General features: G+C 43.3%; 1 protein-coding gene across 1 annotated transcript; it reads right to left on the bottom strand.

The window, feature by feature from the left end:
• Positions 1 to 11498: 11498 nt before the first annotated feature.
• Positions 11499 to 13715, bottom strand: LOC110149933 (upstream-binding factor 1-like protein 1). The gene has a single exon (XM_020912666.2). It carries the CDS (start codon positions 13590 to 13592, stop codon positions 12633 to 12635), a length of 960 nt encoding a protein of 319 aa, XP_020768325.2. The 5' UTR covers positions 13593 to 13715; the 3' UTR covers positions 11499 to 12632.
• Between the last annotated feature and the right edge of the window lie 4692 nt (positions 13716 to 18407).

Below are 18407 nucleotides of genomic sequence, written 5' to 3'. Positions count from 1 at the left end.
AGAGATCTCTGGATGGGGTGGTTTGGATCCAGTGAGGGCGGGCATGGGTTCTTCCTTAGGAAGGGAAAGCTATGTCAGATGACTAAGAGAATAGGTAAGTGAAGAGGGCATTAAAGAAGGGACACCACCTCAGACCTGAGCAATTTGAGAGAAAAGGTCTGAGGAATTCCCTGGTGGTCCAGTGGTGAGGACTCTTCTCTTTCAGGGCTGAAAGTCCAGGTTTGATCCCTGGTGGGGGAAGTAATTTTCACAACCTGTGCAGTGTGGCCAGAAAAGAAAATGAAAAGAGAAAGCTCGGGAGAGAGACAGAGAGAAAAGCTCTGTGCTTACCAGATTCCTGAACACAATGAATTTGTCTCAAATCACCAGTCCCTAAAAGATTGCCTTTTGCTCCCAATAAGTTAGTTAGTAATTAAGAAATGCATAATTCTGGGAGGATTGTAGTGGAGCAGGAGCCAGAGATCATACAAAGCTGCAGGTGGTTTGCAGGTGATGCAGAGAGGTACTGCCAGGCCAAAATGAGATGGGTCATTCTGGGTACTGACCTTCAGGAGGTGGTAGTAGGACCTTGTCTTTGGGAAAATCACCTATCTCACAACTTTAGCTCAGCTGCCACCCTGATTTCTCAGAGCTAATTGCTTGTTTTCTCCCCAGATGCCCGAGGACCCCCTTGGCCCTCCCGGCAGTAACATATTGGCAGCTTACAGAGTCAGATTTGCCCCATCTATCCCAGAGCCCAAACATGCATCAGCTCAAAGGCCTGAATCTGAGTGCAGTCACCATGACAGACTTTAGTCCTGAGATCCTCCACGTTCTTCTGGAATAAGTTGCAGCCACGCTCCAGGAACTGAACTGGTGTGGAATCACAGAGTCCCAGCGTGAGTCCATCCTGAGTTCATGCATCAGGAATGGAAAACCAATCCATGATTCAGACATCAGCTCAACGTGAATGGAAAGGAAAGATGATCCTGTGGGGGTGCAGGACTGCAAGGGGAAATGCAGACTCTGGTTGGTGATGGGCCCTCAGAGACATGGGTTTATAGCATGACAAACATGAATTAATTTCCGAAGGAAATCTTGCATGCACATGTGGCATTACCCTTGGGTGGGGATTGGAAATAAATGGTCACAAATAAGGAAACATGCATTGTATTTGTATCAGGTGCCCTTCATGATACATTATCATGTCTGTCTGTTTTTACCTCAGGAATCTCCAGGTAGTGATGAAAACAAACACACAGGATTGTCTATGCTCAGAAATCCCACTATTCCCACTAGTTTTCTATTCTGTCTCAGACATCTGCTAGCTCCTAGCTTACTGAGGTGGCTGTTCAGTGGCTTACTGCTCACACAGAAAGGGGAACATACTCAGTGGCCGCGGAGTCATTGGAGTGAAAGGCTCTACATTAGGGTACCCAGGGCCCTGGACGTGAGCTGTGCTCAGGGTTCTCCTGGTGGGCCCATAGGTCCCAGTCCCTGACCTTTGTGTGCTAGGAAAGGGCCTCACCACACACGTCAAGACTCTCCCTCCTAGAAGCATCATCCGCACTGCAGATGAGCCCAGTCTCTTGTCCTCACCAACCCATCCCTGTCAAGCGTGAGCAGTGGTCCTCCTTGAATAAGCTATAGTAAACATATACAGTAAAGTTATACAATTTACCTTGAGCATAATACTAAAATCATACAGGCATATAGCATGGCTTTAGTGTTTCTCAGCCACATTAAGAAAATGCATCCTTTTGTGGGAGTAGGTTATGTCTTTGGGAGAGTGACATTATTCCTGTAACACCTACTGTCTCTCCCTATTCAGGGTAGAATAGTAGCATGTTTTATCATCAACATATCAGCCTGTTGTCAAAAACACTTCCTATATACATTTTATAATTCATAGTCAAGTCTCCCTACACTCACTTCCACATCCTGAGACTTAAGCACCTGCAGATGGGGTACATTTATTCTAGAAAAATGTCCTAGAGTAATAGGATCTGAGCAGTTCAAAGGCGTGCTGGTCAAGAATGATGTGTATATGCATTAGAAGGGATTATTATGGGAAGGGGTTCAAAGAGGGTACAGTGATGAAGTCTCATGGTCTGCTTTCTCTAAAGGAGAGGACCAGCAAATCCACTTTGATAATTCAGGCCAATGCTTAGCACTGAAAACGGGGGGAGCTTGTGATGTAACTCCAATCGTGAGGCTAGAGGCCTGAGAACCAGGGAACTCCTTGGGTAAGTCCTGGAGTCTTGTCTCAAGAGCCAGAAGTGGCTATGTTCATGGGCAAGAAGAGAATGAGGGAGAGAAGACAGTACCTTGTTCCATGCAGGCCCCCAGGAATCAGATGAAACCCAACCTTGTAGGTGAGGGCAGATGTCTTCACTCATTTGATGGGTTTAAATGCTGCTCTGTTCCTGGAACATCATGTCAGAAACACCCACTCTTAACGTCACATAAATTTAACAAACACAGAGACCATAAACAAAAGAGACCCAAATGAAGGCTCCTGCTGAAGATTCAAGAGCTGGTATTGTTGGCTCTGGGGGTAGAGTGAATGTTGGGCTGGGGGGATACAGCAGTGGGTTGCTATTCCCTTCTCCAAGGGATCTTCCTCATCCAGGGATCGAACCCAGGTCTCCCACTTTGTAGACAACTTCTTTACTGTCTGAGTCACCAGGAAAGTCTTATCCTGGAAATCAATAAGATGAAACATGTTAAGGTCTTGGCAATGGACCTGGTATAGAGTATGAGCTCAATAAATAAGCCCTTGCCTTCTTTTCCCTTGCTAGCAGGCACCCCCGGGAGTCTTCGTTCCTCAGGCTCACTCTATGGTCCTATGACAGGAAGGAAAGAAGGAGGGCTCAGCATTACATGAGGCCATGAATGAATCAGAATCCCCCCAAGCTGCTTTAGTGGCCCTCACAGGAAGGGGCAGGAGTTGGTTGTAGGAAAGATTCCCCTCCTCCCTGGGGACAGACATCCTGAGCCTCAGGACTCCTAGGCGACCTGCTGGTACATCAGCCCAGAGGACGTGAACTAATGTTTCAAGCAGGGCTGTGCGGGTTCAGCATCCTATAAACATCTGCTGTAATGTCAATGCATTTCTGATGTGATTTATATAAAAATAAGGACTTCCCTGTAGCTCAAATGGTAAAGAATCTGCCTGCAATGCAGGAGACCAGGGTTCATCCCTGGGTTGGGAAGATCCTCTGGAGAAGGGAATGGCAATCCACTCCAGTATTCTTGCCTGGAGAATCCCAGGGACAGAGGAGCTTGTGGGGCTACAGTCCATGGGGTTGCAAAGAGTTGGGCATGACTGAGCGACTAACACACACTATATAAACATAGAAGATATACACTGTCTTTTAAAATTATAAAGAAAATTTAGTGAAAGGATGCATATGGGTTTGGAGTCTCCAAAGAAAAATATCTTTAAAATGAATTTCAAAGATCATTCCAAAAACAGTTTCTTTAAAAGTATTTGGAATCAGTTTTCAAAACTGGATTGCAAATATCCTTTTTAAAGTAGACTTCACATTGAAGAGCAGTTTTGTGTTCAAAGTAAAACAGAGGACACGATGCAGAGAGTTTCCACTAAATCCTTCTCCCTCCACACGCATCACCTCCCCAGCTGTCAACATTCTGCACTCTACCAGTATATTTGTTGTAACTGATGGGCCCACATTGACAGATCATCATCACTCAAAGTGGAGAGTTTATATGGCGCTTCCCTCTTGGTGTTGTGTGTTCTATGACTTCTAACAAGTATATAAGGACATTGTAAAATCACACAGACTATCTTCTCTGCCTGTTTATCCTTCTCCACCTCTACCCCTGGAAAAAATTCTAATTATTTCATTGTTCTCTGAGTCTACCTTTTGTAAAATATCGTGTAGTTGGGCTCACTGTATGTAGGCTTCTCAGATTGGTTCTTTCACTTAGTAATAGACATTGTGATTTCCTTTATGACTTTTCATGGTTTAATACCATTTCATTTTCTGTATATATCACAGTTCATTGGTTCTTTCACCTACTAAAGGACAGCTTGGCTCCTTTCAAGCTTTGGCAATGAGAAATAAAGCTGCTCGAAGCTTCCATGTGCATGTGTTTGCATGGACAGAATATTTCAAATCATCTGAAAGGAGCAAGATTATTGGATTGTAAAATACCAATATACACTAATTTTGTTCTTTTTCTTAACAAACTCCCAAGTTAGATATTGTCCAATAAATGGTAAGGAACAGTGTCCCTGTGGTCTCATAACTGATCACAGAGACTGGCAAAGCAGTAAATGGTTACAAATGCATGGCCCATTGAAAACTTTATCATCAGTGTTTGGTGAAATATTGTTAGTTACTAAAATAACAATTCGGGGAAAATCAATGCTAGCCCAGGTGCCAACACCACAAATATAAACATATAGAAGAAAAAACTCTTCTGGTCAATATACATGTCCATGAAAATTGCTTATGAAAGAAAACTCCATTTTTTCCCCATACTTTTTAGTTTTTCCCAAATAAAAGCACTTTCTAATGCTACAGATAGAAGAGGCATCTCTCCCAAACTTCTTTCTCATTAAGTATGTATGTATGTACAAACATGTATATATGTATTATTATGCCATGAAAAGAAAGATATCCTACCATATTCCACAAAGCAGGATGAATTTTGAGGGCATTATGCTAAGTGAACTATGTCAGAGAAAGTAAATACTGTATATTCTTCTTTATCTGTGAAATCTAAATAACTGAGCTCCTCTTTCTCTTTCTTCATGTGAGCTGCTTAAACCCTGTCTCTATTTCTCCAATTCATTGTATGTTTGCTCTAGATTTTCTAAAAGGATTATGTCTTTATTTTCAATGCTGGTCATGGAAAAGAATCTGATAATAGAGAATATTCAATAAAATATAGAAATTTGAGTGGAAATACAATAAAAATTCCCAGAACTTTGCAATCACCAGTGCTTTCATCTTAATGATGACCTTCAGGACATTTCAGTATGCTGATCATGATGCTCACAGATGTGAAATTCCATCTTTGTGAGTAATTACCATATCTGTTACTACATCTGTTTCATTTTCCTGAGAGCGAGCAAGAAAAACAATAAAGTTCTGAGGTTTGAAGAATAGATGATGCTTCTTGGACAGACAGCTATGGCAAACCTGGTCAGCATATTAAAAAGCAGGGACACCACTTTGCCTATACCACTTTGTATAGTCAACCTGTGGTTTTTCCAGTAGCCATATACATGGGTATGTGAGAGTTGTGAGCACTGAAGAACTGACTCTTTCAGATTGTAGTACTGAGGAAGACTCTTGAGAGGCCCTTGGACAGCAAGGAGATCAAACCCATCAACCCTAAAGGAAATCAGTCCTGAATATTCATTGGAAGGACTGATGCTGAAGCTGAAGCTCCAGTATTTTGGTCATCTGATGCAAATAGCTGACTCATTGGAAAAGTCCCTGATGCTGGGAAAGATTGAGGGCAGAAGGAGAAGAGGGCATCAGAGGATGAGATGGCTGGATGGCATCACCAGTGGAATGGACATGAAACTGGGCAAAGTCTAGGAGACAGTGAGGAACAGGAAAGACAAAGAAATAAGCAAAGGGTTAAGAGATGCTCTTAACAGAAGAAAGAATGTGCACCCATGGTAAGGTTTTGGATCATAGACAATGCAGTGCTTTCTTTTTAAAAATCAGTAACTGGAGATTGATGAGGTATAAGCTGAAAAAGAGAGTACTAAATCAGGGAAGGCAGCAGTTGGTTTTCAATGAAAGTTTCTTTATTTCTGACAATTGCTTTACAAACATCATCCAGGGAAACTTCCAACATGTGGGTCTCCAACCCACATGCAGCTCCAAAAATTGAGGTGCATATTTGATTGTATAAATACATATCCCCAAAAGTTCCAACACCTCCCAGAGTCTACATTTTCCATTGCAATCAAGCATCCCCACAGGATTGTCTTTCCTTTCTGTTCACGTTGAGCTGATGTCTGAAACCATGGATTGGGTTTCCATTCCTGATGCATCTACTGCCTAGATTTTAGTTTGCAGGTGACCAGAAGTAAACTTTGACAGATGCATCCAGCTAGGAGGAGGGTAACAGTGGTAGAGAAAGGGCTCCTCAGGATAGAATGTCTTATTGCCCCGGTGAGGACACAGGCTGGAGCTAAGCCAGATGGACCTTGGATGTCCTAAGTCCCACATGATCTCAACGAGTTTATCTCGAAGCTGGAATGAGTCGGCCCAGGTGGAGGGCTCCATGAGGGCTGCAGCTCTCCTGAAGGGCAGGATCAAACTCATCATTTAAGTTGCTCAGCCCAGTGGTGTGACTCAGAAGCTTCTCCAGGATGGCTAAGAGGATGTTCCCACAGAGACTGAAGGTCCCAAGCTTGAACAGCAGCTCAGGGCAGAAAGGATGTACTCATATTGGGACTCTGTGATCCCACACCACTCTAAGTTCAGTTCCTGGAGTGTGGCTGCAACTTGTTCAAGAAGAACATGGAGGATCCCAGGATTAAAGTCCATCAAGGTAACTGCACTCAGATCCAGGCCTTTGAGCTGATGCATGTTTGGGCTCTGGGATAGATGGGTCAAGTCTGACTCTGTAAGCTGACAATATGTTACTGCCGGGAGGGCCAAGGGGGTCCTCGGGCATCTGGGGAGAAAGAAAGCAATTAGCTCTGAGAAATCAGGGTGGCAGCTGAGCTAAAGTTGTGAGATAGGTGATTTTCCCATAAACAAGGTCCTACTAACCGCCTCCTGAAGGTCAGTACCCAGAATGACCCATCTCATTTTGGCCTGGCAGTACCTCTCTGCATCACCTGCAAACCACCTGCAGCTTTGTATGATCTCTGGCTCCTGCTCCACTACAATCCTCCCAGAATTATGCATTTCTTAATTATTAACTAACTTATCGGGAGGGAGCAAAAGGCAATCTTTTAGGGACTGGTGATTTGAGACAAATTCATTGTGTTCAGGAATCTGGTAAGCACAGAGCTTTTCTCTCTGTCTCTCTCCTGAACTTTCTTTTTTCATTTTTCTTTTCTGGCCACACCACACAGGTTGTGAAAATTACTTCCCCCACCAGGGATCAAACCTGGACTTTCAGCCCTGAAAGAAAAGAGTCCTAACCAGTGGACCACCAGGGAATTCCTAAGACCTTTTCTTTCAAATTGCTCAGGTCTGAGGTGGTGTCCCTTCTTTAATGCCCTCTTCACTTACCTATTCTCTTAGTCATCTGACATAGCTTTCCCTTCCTAAGGAAGAACCCATGCCCGCCCTCACTGGATCCAAACCGCCCCATCCAGAGATCTCTAGTGTGTTGTCTCTGCTCCTGCCCCTTGATTTCCGAGGTGAAGTGATAGCACCGCGCAGGATAGAGCCACAGAGGCCCCGGTGTGCTTGACGTGCCAGGGTTGTGCTCACTGTTCCCCAGGCAGCGGTCCACCCTCACCTGAGCGTCTGGTCCAGGCAGGTTCAGACAAGGAGGGAGAGTCCAGATGGAGAGACTGGAGACGGTGAGCTGAGAAACTGATGGGGAAACCGGACCACTTCCTCCTGCTGCTGCTCCTCATGGGCAGACCATGAATGCGGGAGAGACGGGGTCTCTGCACGTTGCTCCTCTGACCCAGGAGAGGAGCAAACGTGGCCAGGATGGACAGATGCCAGATCCAGGTCACTTGCGCCTCCTGGATACAGTCCAGCTGCACCATATTCTGGACCTTCGTGATACTGTCCAGGGCCACTGCAGAGATCGTCAGCTTCTCACAGCACAGGTCTATGCGGGCTTTTCTCTAGTCAAAGCAGCGATTTTTCTTCAGTCATGTACGGATGTGAGAGTTGGATCATAAAGAAGGCTGAGCACTGAAGAACCGATGCTTTCAAACTGTGGTACTTGAGAAGACTCTTGAGTGTCCCTTGAGCTGCAAGGAGATCAAACCTGTCAACCCTAAAGGAAATCAACCCTGAATATTCATTGCAAGCACTGATGCTGAAGCTGAAACTCCAGTACTTTGGCCACCTGATTGGAAGAGCTGACCCATCATAAAAGACCCTGATGCCTGTACACCCATGGCTGATTCATATCAGTGTATGCAGATACCACTACAATATTGTAGTTAGCCTCTAGTAAAAATAAATAAATTAAAAATTATAATAATGATAAATACCATTAAATATATACCATTATGCAAAACAAAACAAAATAAAACCCTGATCCTGGGAAAGATTGAGGGCAAGAGGTGAAGGGGTTGACAAAAGATGAGATAGTTGGATGGCATCACCAACCCAATGGACATGAATTTGAGCAAAGTGTGGGAGATGGTGGAGGACAGGGAAGCCTGGCATGCTGCATCCCTTGTGGTCACAAAGAGATGGACACGACGGAGCAACTGAACAGCAACTCAGTTCTACTTCCAGTCTTCTCCGAAGCTTTTGCTTGGGGATAGATATTTCACTTGTCATTTCAGTAAACAAAGGATGTTGCAGCAAAAGGCTGTTATCCACTGCAGCTCCGCCAAGACAGTGTGCCCTGAGGGGGATTCAAGGAGAGGAAAACAGGGTGGTGTCTTGAGGGAGTTAAGATGCATAACATGACTTCAGTAAGCCCAGACTCTTGCCTCTTTTCATAGAGAAAATCATGAAAAGGAACTTCCCTGGGGGTCCTGTGGTTAAGAATTCACTGGTCAGCACCAGGGATACAGGTTGGATCCCTGTCCAGGAAGACCCCACAGACTATGGAGCAACTAAGCCCAAGCACCACAACTACTGAGCATCCGACTAGAGCCTGGGGGCCATGACCGCTGACGCCCACACCCCGGTCCCACACTCTGCAGTGAGAGATGTCGCCAAAAGGAGAAGTCAACACATTTCAACTCGAGAGTAGCCCCTGCTTGCCTCAACCAGAAAAGGCTGCGCTCAACAAGGAAGACCCAGCATAGCCAAAATAAGCAAACAAATAAGATTATAAAAACAGATAAATAACCATTGTTTAAAAGCATGAAAATCATTAATTTGAGATGTATCATGTTCATCATCTGCAATAATCTTTTGATGCTTTCTGAATGTTTTTTCAGCCCTTGACCTTATGTACTCTGGCTCTCCTTTTTTTGAACGGTTCCTCAGAGACGCCTGAGAAGACCCCTTTCTGGCTACTATCTTCTGTAAAATCACTGAAGAAAGCATATTTGCATGTTTTAGTTTGTTCATTTTTTTTTGTCATCTGACCTGCCCTTCCAAGACCTTTTCCCAACCCACAGTCTTGCCCCCACTCACCTGACTGAGTTCCAGGGATTAGATGAAAACTGTCGACTAAAACATGAGTCACCACCTGAAAGTAGAGTGATTTTATTTCATGGTAGTATTTTTTTTTTCTATTTACCCCCAGTGGGTATGTAGCTGAGTTCTCCTGATAATATTTTTTTTTCATTTATTTTTATTAGTTGGAGGCTAACTACTTTAGAATATTGTAGTGGGTTCATGGTAGTATTTAAGAGCGAAGCCCAGGCCTCTCCGGTGGCTCAGAGGGTAAAGAATCTGCCTGGAATGCGGGAGATCTGGGTTTGATCTCGGGTTGGGAAGATCTCCTGGTGGAGGAAAGTGGCAGCCCACTCCGGTATTCTTGCCTGGCGAATTCCTGGAAGGTTATCTGAGTGTCCACACAAAGACAACCCACCTGTAGCAGATGGGGGAACGCTGGAAGACCAGCCCTGAACTCAGCCGGGAGCTGCTCACGGGCCTTCCTCCTGAGAGGACAGGGAACCTGCGGGCCTTTCCAGGGCAATCCCCCGGTCCCAATCCCCTTCCTTACCTCCGCAGGAACTCAAATTTAGACAACTCCACATGGTTTTCTCCAGAGAGGGAGCTTTTCTGTGAGGCCCCAGAGGGCACCCATACTTGGAGAATTGGTTGGGAAAGCACAGAGCTCCTCTCTGTTCAGCCAGAAGTCAGCCTTGGAGGCTCTGTGGGGAGGCGTGGCGGGCAGGCCTAGCGAGGTCCTTCTCTCCTTTCTTTACAGGGTCTGCACCCCTCATCGCCAGTGCCCCAGGGGTCCTGGGGGGCGCCAGTTCTAGACAGAGCTGGCAGAATAATTAGGAAGAACTCTAGGGTCCAGAAGTTCAAGAACTCCTGCCCTTCATTGAAAGAGAAGCTGCAGACAAGGAAAGGGGAGACCGGGAATCCTGAGAGGTGAGTCCCTGACCCCCCTTTCCTCCTGCTGCTGCCCCGCACCTGTCCTTCTACAGTGAAGGGGTCAGAAGTGCAGGCTGGGCAGGTTCTGGGAAAGAAGGTCTAATGACGTGGAACAGTTGGGTACCACAGCCAAAGAGGCAGATACATCTCTGGGGTTGAGTTGCTAGATTCCTGGCTTCAATCTCATTTCTAGAATAAAAGGGAGAAGCTGTCTGGCAGGCAGTGAGCAGTGCTTCCTGCTTTCCTCCCTGAGTCTTTTCAACTAAAAAATATGTTTAGATTTTCCTAAAGGAAAGAAATCCACTTCACATTTTGTGGGTGTGAATGAACTGTGAGCAAGTCATTTTGGAAGCACTAAATCTAATCTTAAATTAGATCCTATGAGATCCTATAAGATCCTATTAGATCCTAATCCTTAAATTAGATCCTATAAGGCTGGAGTTTTATTCCCAGTTCATTTATAGCTGAAGCAACAGATAAGTACATATTTTAGTATTTTAACCAATGCTGTCTTTTTCTATTAGAAAATTCAGAATTTTAGCCTATATTCATCTAGTATGTGCATTTTCTGGCCTGTTTCTTTAAACAGTTTTTATTTGTATTGCAGTATAGCCAGTTATAATTCTGTGGTAGGTCTTCCCTGCTGGTCTAGTGGTTAAGAATCTGCCTTCCCATGCAGGGGACATGGGTTTGATTCCTGGTTCCAGAAGATCTCACAGGCGCTGGAGCACCGAAGCCAACGTGTCACAACTACTGAGCCACTGCTCTAGGGCCCTGCCCCCAAACCAGGGAAATCACCCCAGGGAGAAGCCCGAGCACTGATTTGCCCCAGCAGCCCCCCTAACTGGAAACATCCCCTGCATTGCAAGAACACCAAGCTCAGTGAAAAACAAGTAAATTAATCTGTTAAAAAAAAAATGAGAGAGAGAGGAGAGGAGTGATAATATTGTGGTAATTTCAGGTAAAAAGCAAAGGGGCTCACTATAAATATACTTGTGTCCATCCTTTCCCACACTTTCCTCCCATCCAGGATCCCACGCAAAATTGAGCAGAGTTCCATGTGTTTTACAGTAAGTTCCCAGCTGCATATTCATGAAGAATAAAATATTCCACTAAGACATCATGGATGAAGAGGAACTCTCCAAATTCAACACTTTTCATATACAAGAACAATACTTGTATGAACTAATTGTCCATGAGAATTAAAAACAAAAATAGCCAGGGAAGTTTAGGAAAAAAAAAGTTTAATGAGATGGCAATAGCTTTAACTACACTTTCAAATACATCAACAAACGAAAATAAAAATGTGTCATCGTTGTAGATGAATTCCCAAACTGTTTAGTAGGTATGAATTAAAATACTGACACACAAACTATACAAGTCATAATATAATACAATTTGAGTCTATGGGTAAAAACATGATTCACTTACAACCTAGAGCAGGAGGAAGGGGTTGGGGCAGAAACCAGCAGAAATTCAGACATGATCTGAAAACTCAGGGCCACTGGGTCAAAGGAGGCTGGTTTTAAGGAAAAGCTAATTCAGGTGGAGGGGTTACACATTTTTAATTTCAAGGTTTTGATCAGTGAGAAATCTTACAGGCAGTTAACGGGATGCACACACACATGGAAATACTGCTACCCATGTGCCAGTCCCACTTCCAAGGTAAGGAAGGGCCAGCTCCTCACCTCAGAGAGATGGGGCAGAGACATCAGGGCCTGACAGTTTTCTTTAAGGCAAATCTCCTACTTCCAGTCAATCAGATCTTCCCTCCCAAGCTCACTGCCTGAGTCCTGAGGGACAAGGTCACAGAGAAGGGGCTCACAGACCCCTGGAGCCCCTCACACGTCTGGCAGGCAGAGGACGAGGAGAGCAAACCTTTCCAGTTCAGGGAGCTCAATCTAGTCCAGGGTGCCCCGCAGCCCAGTCAGCTCAGGGTTTACTCCACGAGGCGTCATTGCATTGACTTTCTCTCTGGGTGAACGTGGGGTAGATGGAGAGGCCAGAAATTATAGCACAAGATGCCTTCTTTCCAACAGGTCCCACTTTGTATGAAGAGGGAAGGAAAGAAGGAAGGCAAATGAAAAGGCACAGAGAGAAGAGCCCGTGGACTTTTGCTGAAAGTTCTGTCCCTTCAGGTTGTGAACTAAACTCAGTTGGAATCCGAGTCAGAGGAGTCCCCTGAGGACGATGAGCTGGAGCCGCAGTCCTCCGGCTCAGAATCTCCATCCTCGTCCTCACTGCTGGGGGCTGAGGAGCTGCCTTCCTCCTCTTCCTCATTTTCTTCTGATCTCCTTGAGGCAGGAGAATGTTCTCCAATCATGTCTGATGATGCTAACTCTGCAGCCTGAAGCCCCGGGTCCTCTCTAAGCCTTCCTTGCAGATTCCCTGATGATGGGGACTGCAGATCCATCCTTCTAATCTTGGGGTTTGGGCCCCCCGTCACGCTCATGTTCTTACGCTTAGCACAGGTCGCCTCTCTGTAAGCAGCATATTCTTCAGGAGACAGAGTCCTGAGCCAGAGATCAAGGTCCACCTTGTACTGTGTCTGCAGTTCCTCCGCCTGCTTCTTATAAAGCTCCTTCTGGTCCTGGGGGACCCGCTGCCAGCGTCTACTGATCTCCACCATGCGCTCCCTCGGGGCACCACTTTCAGCTCCCTGCTCGACCAGAGATCCTGGTGGAACTTGTGATAGCCATTCATCGGGGGCTTCTTGGGCTCTCCATGTAATTTCCACATCATGGGTAAACTTTTTTCTTGGGGAGACTTCACTTTTTGAACAGTCTCCTGAAACTTCTCTGGCACTTTCATTTCACTTCTTCGGGGGACACCAGATTTCGTGGGGTTTGAGACTAAATCACGGTGCTGTTCTCTGAACAGAGCTATTTTCTCCCTAAAATCCTTTTTCTCTTTCTCAAGATCCTGAGTATGTTTCACCCTCAGCTGCTCAGGCACCTTCCTGTGTTCCTCAGACAGACCTCTGGTCAGCTCCTGGTTGCTTATCTTGGGGTGTTTTTGGATGTACTGGGATCGCATCACTTGGGAAATGTGGCGGTAAGCTGTCAGGGACTTCTTGAACAAATAAGCATGTTTCTTGTGTTTTCTGGTGCTTTCTTGTGTTTTCTGTGTTTTCTTGGGTTTTTTGGAAGGATTGCTAACATTTTCCTTAGCTTCCAGGACTAATTCTTTCAGCGTGCGAAACTTTCTCACCTTATGGGAAACCTCTAACCATTTGAGTTTGCACATTTCCCCAGAAAAATCTTTAAAAGCTACTTTTTCCCAGTCCATCACTGACTGGGCTGTTTTGAACGTGTGCCCGCCACTGGATGGAATGTTTTTCTCCATACATTCCAGTAACTGCACAATGTCTTCCTTGGACCAGTCATCTTGGCGTTTAGGCATCGCCATTTCTGGGTCTTTGGGACACTTATGTGATCCCAGCAGTTCGGGCACCTCAGCAGAATCTTCAACTTCTTCACTCTCAAGATTCAGCAGGTGAGTTATTTCTGAAGTCCTGCAGTGTGTGTGATCCTCCGTTTCTGTGGAGAAAGAAAAGGAAAGTTACTCTCCTATGTGACACAGGTGAGAAGCACTGCCCGCCTGACATACGTCCCTTCTGTCATTTCATTTACCCTCAAGAACGTAAATGAAAACCCGCCCAACCTCTGAGTTGAGAGTCCTGTGAGCATTATGAAGCTTCTTCTCACAATTAAAAATCCTCAGTCCTGACCCCAACTTGCCTTCCAGTCTCACCACAGTGGGTTTTACATAGAAATGAACAAAAGCCTGGGGACTCACTCAAGGGACAAAGGATGAGAGAAAAGGAAGGGAAGTTAAAAATAAAAATGCCTGACAAGCAAGAGGGCTTTAAAATAGCAATGAAATACCACAGCACACGGACAAGAGTGGTCAAAACCCCCAAGAAGGACCAAGTGCTGAGGGGGTGGACTATCAGGAAATTTGATTCATTTCCTAAGGCGATGAAAACAGTACACGCCTTCTGAAAGACAATAAGGCAATTTGTGACAAAACTAAATATCCTCCTACCACGTAAGTCCCGACTCAAGCTCTTTTGTGTTTGCCCAAATCATTTGAAAACCTATATCCATTAAAAAAAAAAAAAAAAGACCTGCAATGGGATGTTTATAGCCACTTTGGTCATAATTGCAAAACTTGAAAACAACCAAGATGAATCAATAAAGAAACTCTAAAAAAAAAAAAAAAAAAACTCTGGTACATCAAGGCCAAGAAATAGTACTCAGTTCTAAAAAGTAATGAGCAATCAAGTCAGCAAGAGACACAGAGTATCCTTTTATTCATATCTCTAAGTGAATGAAACTAAGCTGAAAAGCATACATACTTCATGAGTTCAACTATAAGACATTCTAGGAAAGAGGAATACATGAAAAAAAAGAGAAATATGAGGACAGTGAAATAAACTTTGCTTCCCAGCAGTTAGGGTGATGGGACTGATGAATAGGGGATGAGAAATGATTTTCAGCATTCTAACACTTCTGAATATCATAAAGGTGGATACTTGTCACTGTATATCAGTAAAAACTAACAGAATACACAACAACAAGAGTGAACACTAATGTGAAACCATAGACTTTGTGTGATAAGGAAGTGTCAGTGGAGATTCCTAAATCATAATAAACAAACCACTCTGAGACATAATGTGATCGATAACAGGGAAGGCGGGGGCGGGGGAGGGAAACACATGCTTATTCTGGGAAGGCAGGATGTAGACAGGAATTCTGTACTTTCTGCTCAGTGTTACTGTGAATGCAATCTTCTCTAGAACAGTAACACTCCTTAGGATTCTGGGCATAGCTCCCTTCTAAGAAAAGTCCAGATGGCCATAGACTGAATGTGCAGTTGAGATGATAATTGATATAATTCATCTAAGAAAAATGTAGTAGATATAATTCATCTAAGAAACAGGTCACCGAAGTACAAAAGGAAGATGAAGAGAAGAGAAGGGCAAACACGTATATGTAAGGATTGAAAAAGAGTTTAAGTGGTCAATATTTCATTTCTGGTGAGGTCAACAGACATTATAATAAGGTATATTAAATACAACTGTATACAACAAGACCCTTTCCTTGTGACTCAGCTGGTTGAGAATCCGCCTGCAATGCGGAAGACCTGGGTTTGATCCCTGGGTTGGGAAGTACCCTGGAGAAGGGAAAGGCTACCCACTCCAGTATTCTGGCCTGGAGAATTCCATGGACTGTATAGCCCATGGGGTCACAAAGAGTTGGACACGACTGAGCAACTTTCACTTCACTACTTCACAATAAGCCAAGGACTCTCTGTTTTGGCTGAAATATAAAGATAACAAAACATGTCTCATTGGAAGCTCATATAAATGAACAAATAGGAACACTGACCTATGGAGGCGGTGCAGGTACTTCAGGCGCTGGTAGGGGAAGCCCTTCTCTGCACGTGTCTCCTGCACTCACACAAGAAGAGTCTTCTCACCGCCTCTGACAGAGCAACCTGAGAAACAATGACATATCACAGACAGTGTATCACACAGAGTGTATCTACACTAAACAAAGGTACTCAAGTTCAGTGTTCTATTTTATTCTATTAAAACTCAGTCCCTTCTGTCTCTAATAAAAATGACTCTCAAGCATAACATTAATCTTTGTTTAACTACAACTTTCAGTTCTGAGAACTCTAACAATTGAATTTTCTCTTCTCTTTGAGAATGACACTCTTCAATTTAAGTGACCTTAATGTAAGGGGAATGCATTTCTTTGATTAGCACATCAACATACTCCCAATCATATCAGATTTGCTCTACTATTAGAAGTTTCCCTGTTTGGAAACATACACATTCCAAGTCACAATAAGACCAATTCTGGGACTTCCTCGGAGCTTCAGTGGCTAAGACTCTGTGGTCCCAATGGACGGGCCCAGCATTTGGTCCTTCATCAGGGAATTAGAGCCCACATTCCACAGCTAAGTGCTCACCTGCCAAGACACAGAGTTCCTGTGTGGTGACTAAGAGTTTGCATGCCCCATCTAAAGATCCCTCGAGGTGCAAGAAAGATCTGGTGCAGCCTAATTCATCAAATCCATCAATCAATAAGCACACAGTTCCATCTAATATTGTGGTTGTTTAGTCCCTGAGGCCCGTGTGACTCTTCTGCAACCCCGTGGACTGTAGCCCACTAGGCTCCTGTCCATGGGATTTTCCAGGCAAGAATACTGGAGTGGGTTGCATTTCCTTCTCCAGGGGCCCTTGAGACCCACAGATTGGACCTGTGTCTCCTGCAGGCAGGTTCTTTTCCCCTGAGCCACCAGGGGAGCCAGCCATCTAATATACTGTGCTTCAAAATAAATGACTGAAGTTAATGAAAGTTTTCACTTCTATATCAGAGGGAGTGCAGAATTTCTTTTCCTTTCAGCTATCTGGTGTATTACCAGTGTTGTTTTGAGAGCCATCATGTCTGGATTACTATTGGACAATTTAAAGGCGGAAATCCTAACTTTTCCTTACAAATATATTACACTTCATGTTCTACAGCACAGTTTCTCAATCAAATTTTAGGTATCATGCTAAATGGAAAAACTGTCTAGGAATTCCCATCAAGAAATTCATATTTTCCTTTTATATCATGAAATCATAAGTTCATAGAATCACTCATGTTCATTCACAAATTCCAATGATTTGAAGGTAAGCCTATAGTTTCAGAGTGAATTCTAAGTAATAACATAATTCTTATGAACTAGTTCTTTTCATTTGCTTAAGAAATTCTTAAGCCTGCTACTGCTAAATTAAAATTATCTTTTTTAATTTTTGAGGGAAAGAAATATGAATCCATCTACTCAGAACAATCTACTCACCAGAAAGTTGTAGCTTTGGTCTCCTCAGTGCTGGTACAAAATCAGTCCCGTCCAGTCAGGAGTTCTATGTTCTCTGGATGGGTCAGCAGCTGTAACTTCCAGAGCTGTCCACGGTCCAGCCAACTCAGAACAACTGTGAACAGAAGAAACAGTGCATCTGAGATCCACCTATCAGGACCCTTGAGGCCCCTTCCTGATTAGATTACCACAGTTCCCTTGGATAAATCCAATCAACACTAACTGCACTAAATATCTCTCTAATCTCTATATGTTAATAGAATCCACAACTGAAGTCCCAGTCCTCATCTCTGAGTTTTATATCGAATACCCATTCCTCTGTGATTTTAACAATCTTACATTCTCCTTAAATTCCCTCCATATTTGATTTTAGTTTGCTAAGATATTTGAATATGTGTCCTTCCATGATTTGATAATTTCTGCACTTTATTCACAAGCTCTAAGGCCTAATAATATATCAAATTTACAGTGGTCATTAAAACCCCTTCAGTTCTAATGCATATTCTACCAGTGTATAGAATAGATCAAAATATGAATAATTATTGTAGATTAGTTTGGGAATTTGAGAAAAAAGAGGCTCCAAATTCTGGCATTCGTGATTGATTTAGTTCTGATTTTAGAGTGAAAAAACAGGAACATTGCATTTGTAAAAATACAGTTGCTTTTTTGAGAAAAATTTGATTCAATCCAACATGGTCAAAAGTATATCTAGCTTGAAATGACTAGTTATTAGGCCAAAGAATGCTTTCAATAACAGATTTCATAACTGTCTTAAAACTGACTTCTTCTATTTCCAAAATTATATATCAATATACTTTGCAACTAGTATTGTGAAACATGGAACAGTAGGATATTATTTATATATTATAAATCAGTGAAATATTTTGATACTTAGCATCAAAAAACAGTAAATAACTATGGCATCATTTTGGGTATATACTTTTACTTATGGATATGCACAGGCAAAGCTGAAATCATATATCAAAACATACACTGGAGTTCCAAACTTTCTGGAGGATTCCATGGTAGTTAGTAGATGGGATTTGCTAAAAATAAATGTTTCATCTCTCTATATATAATTCATAGTTTTTGATGAACTGCTCTTGAAAAAGCACAGTTATTTTTCTTACATATATGACATTCACATAAATAGTTTGCAGAGGTCAGTAGTTCTAATTAGTTTTAATATAATATTTTATCATCCATAAAAATTAAGGGAATCAATAAATGTTGCATTATTTATAGTACAAAAATAAGATTAAATATTAGTAGATTCACTATTAAAGAAAACAAAAAATTTCCAAAATGTTCCGGTTCCAAATAGGGAAAGGAGTATATCAAGGCTGT

This window comes from Odocoileus virginianus, unplaced genomic scaffold, assembly GCF_023699985.2.
Source record: "Odocoileus virginianus isolate 20LAN1187 ecotype Illinois unplaced genomic scaffold, Ovbor_1.2 Unplaced_Scaffold_45, whole genome shotgun sequence".
NCBI lineage: Eukaryota > Metazoa > Chordata > Mammalia > Artiodactyla > Cervidae > Odocoileus > Odocoileus virginianus.
The sequence above is the reverse complement of the archived record's forward strand: the minus strand, read 5'-3'. Positions and strand labels throughout refer to the sequence as shown.

Excerpts from the sequence above, each read along its gene's own strand:
- LOC110149933 (XM_020912666.2), bottom strand. The coding sequence starts at position 13,592 with ATGGCGATGCCTAAACGCCAAGATGACTGGTCCAAGGAAGACATTGTG.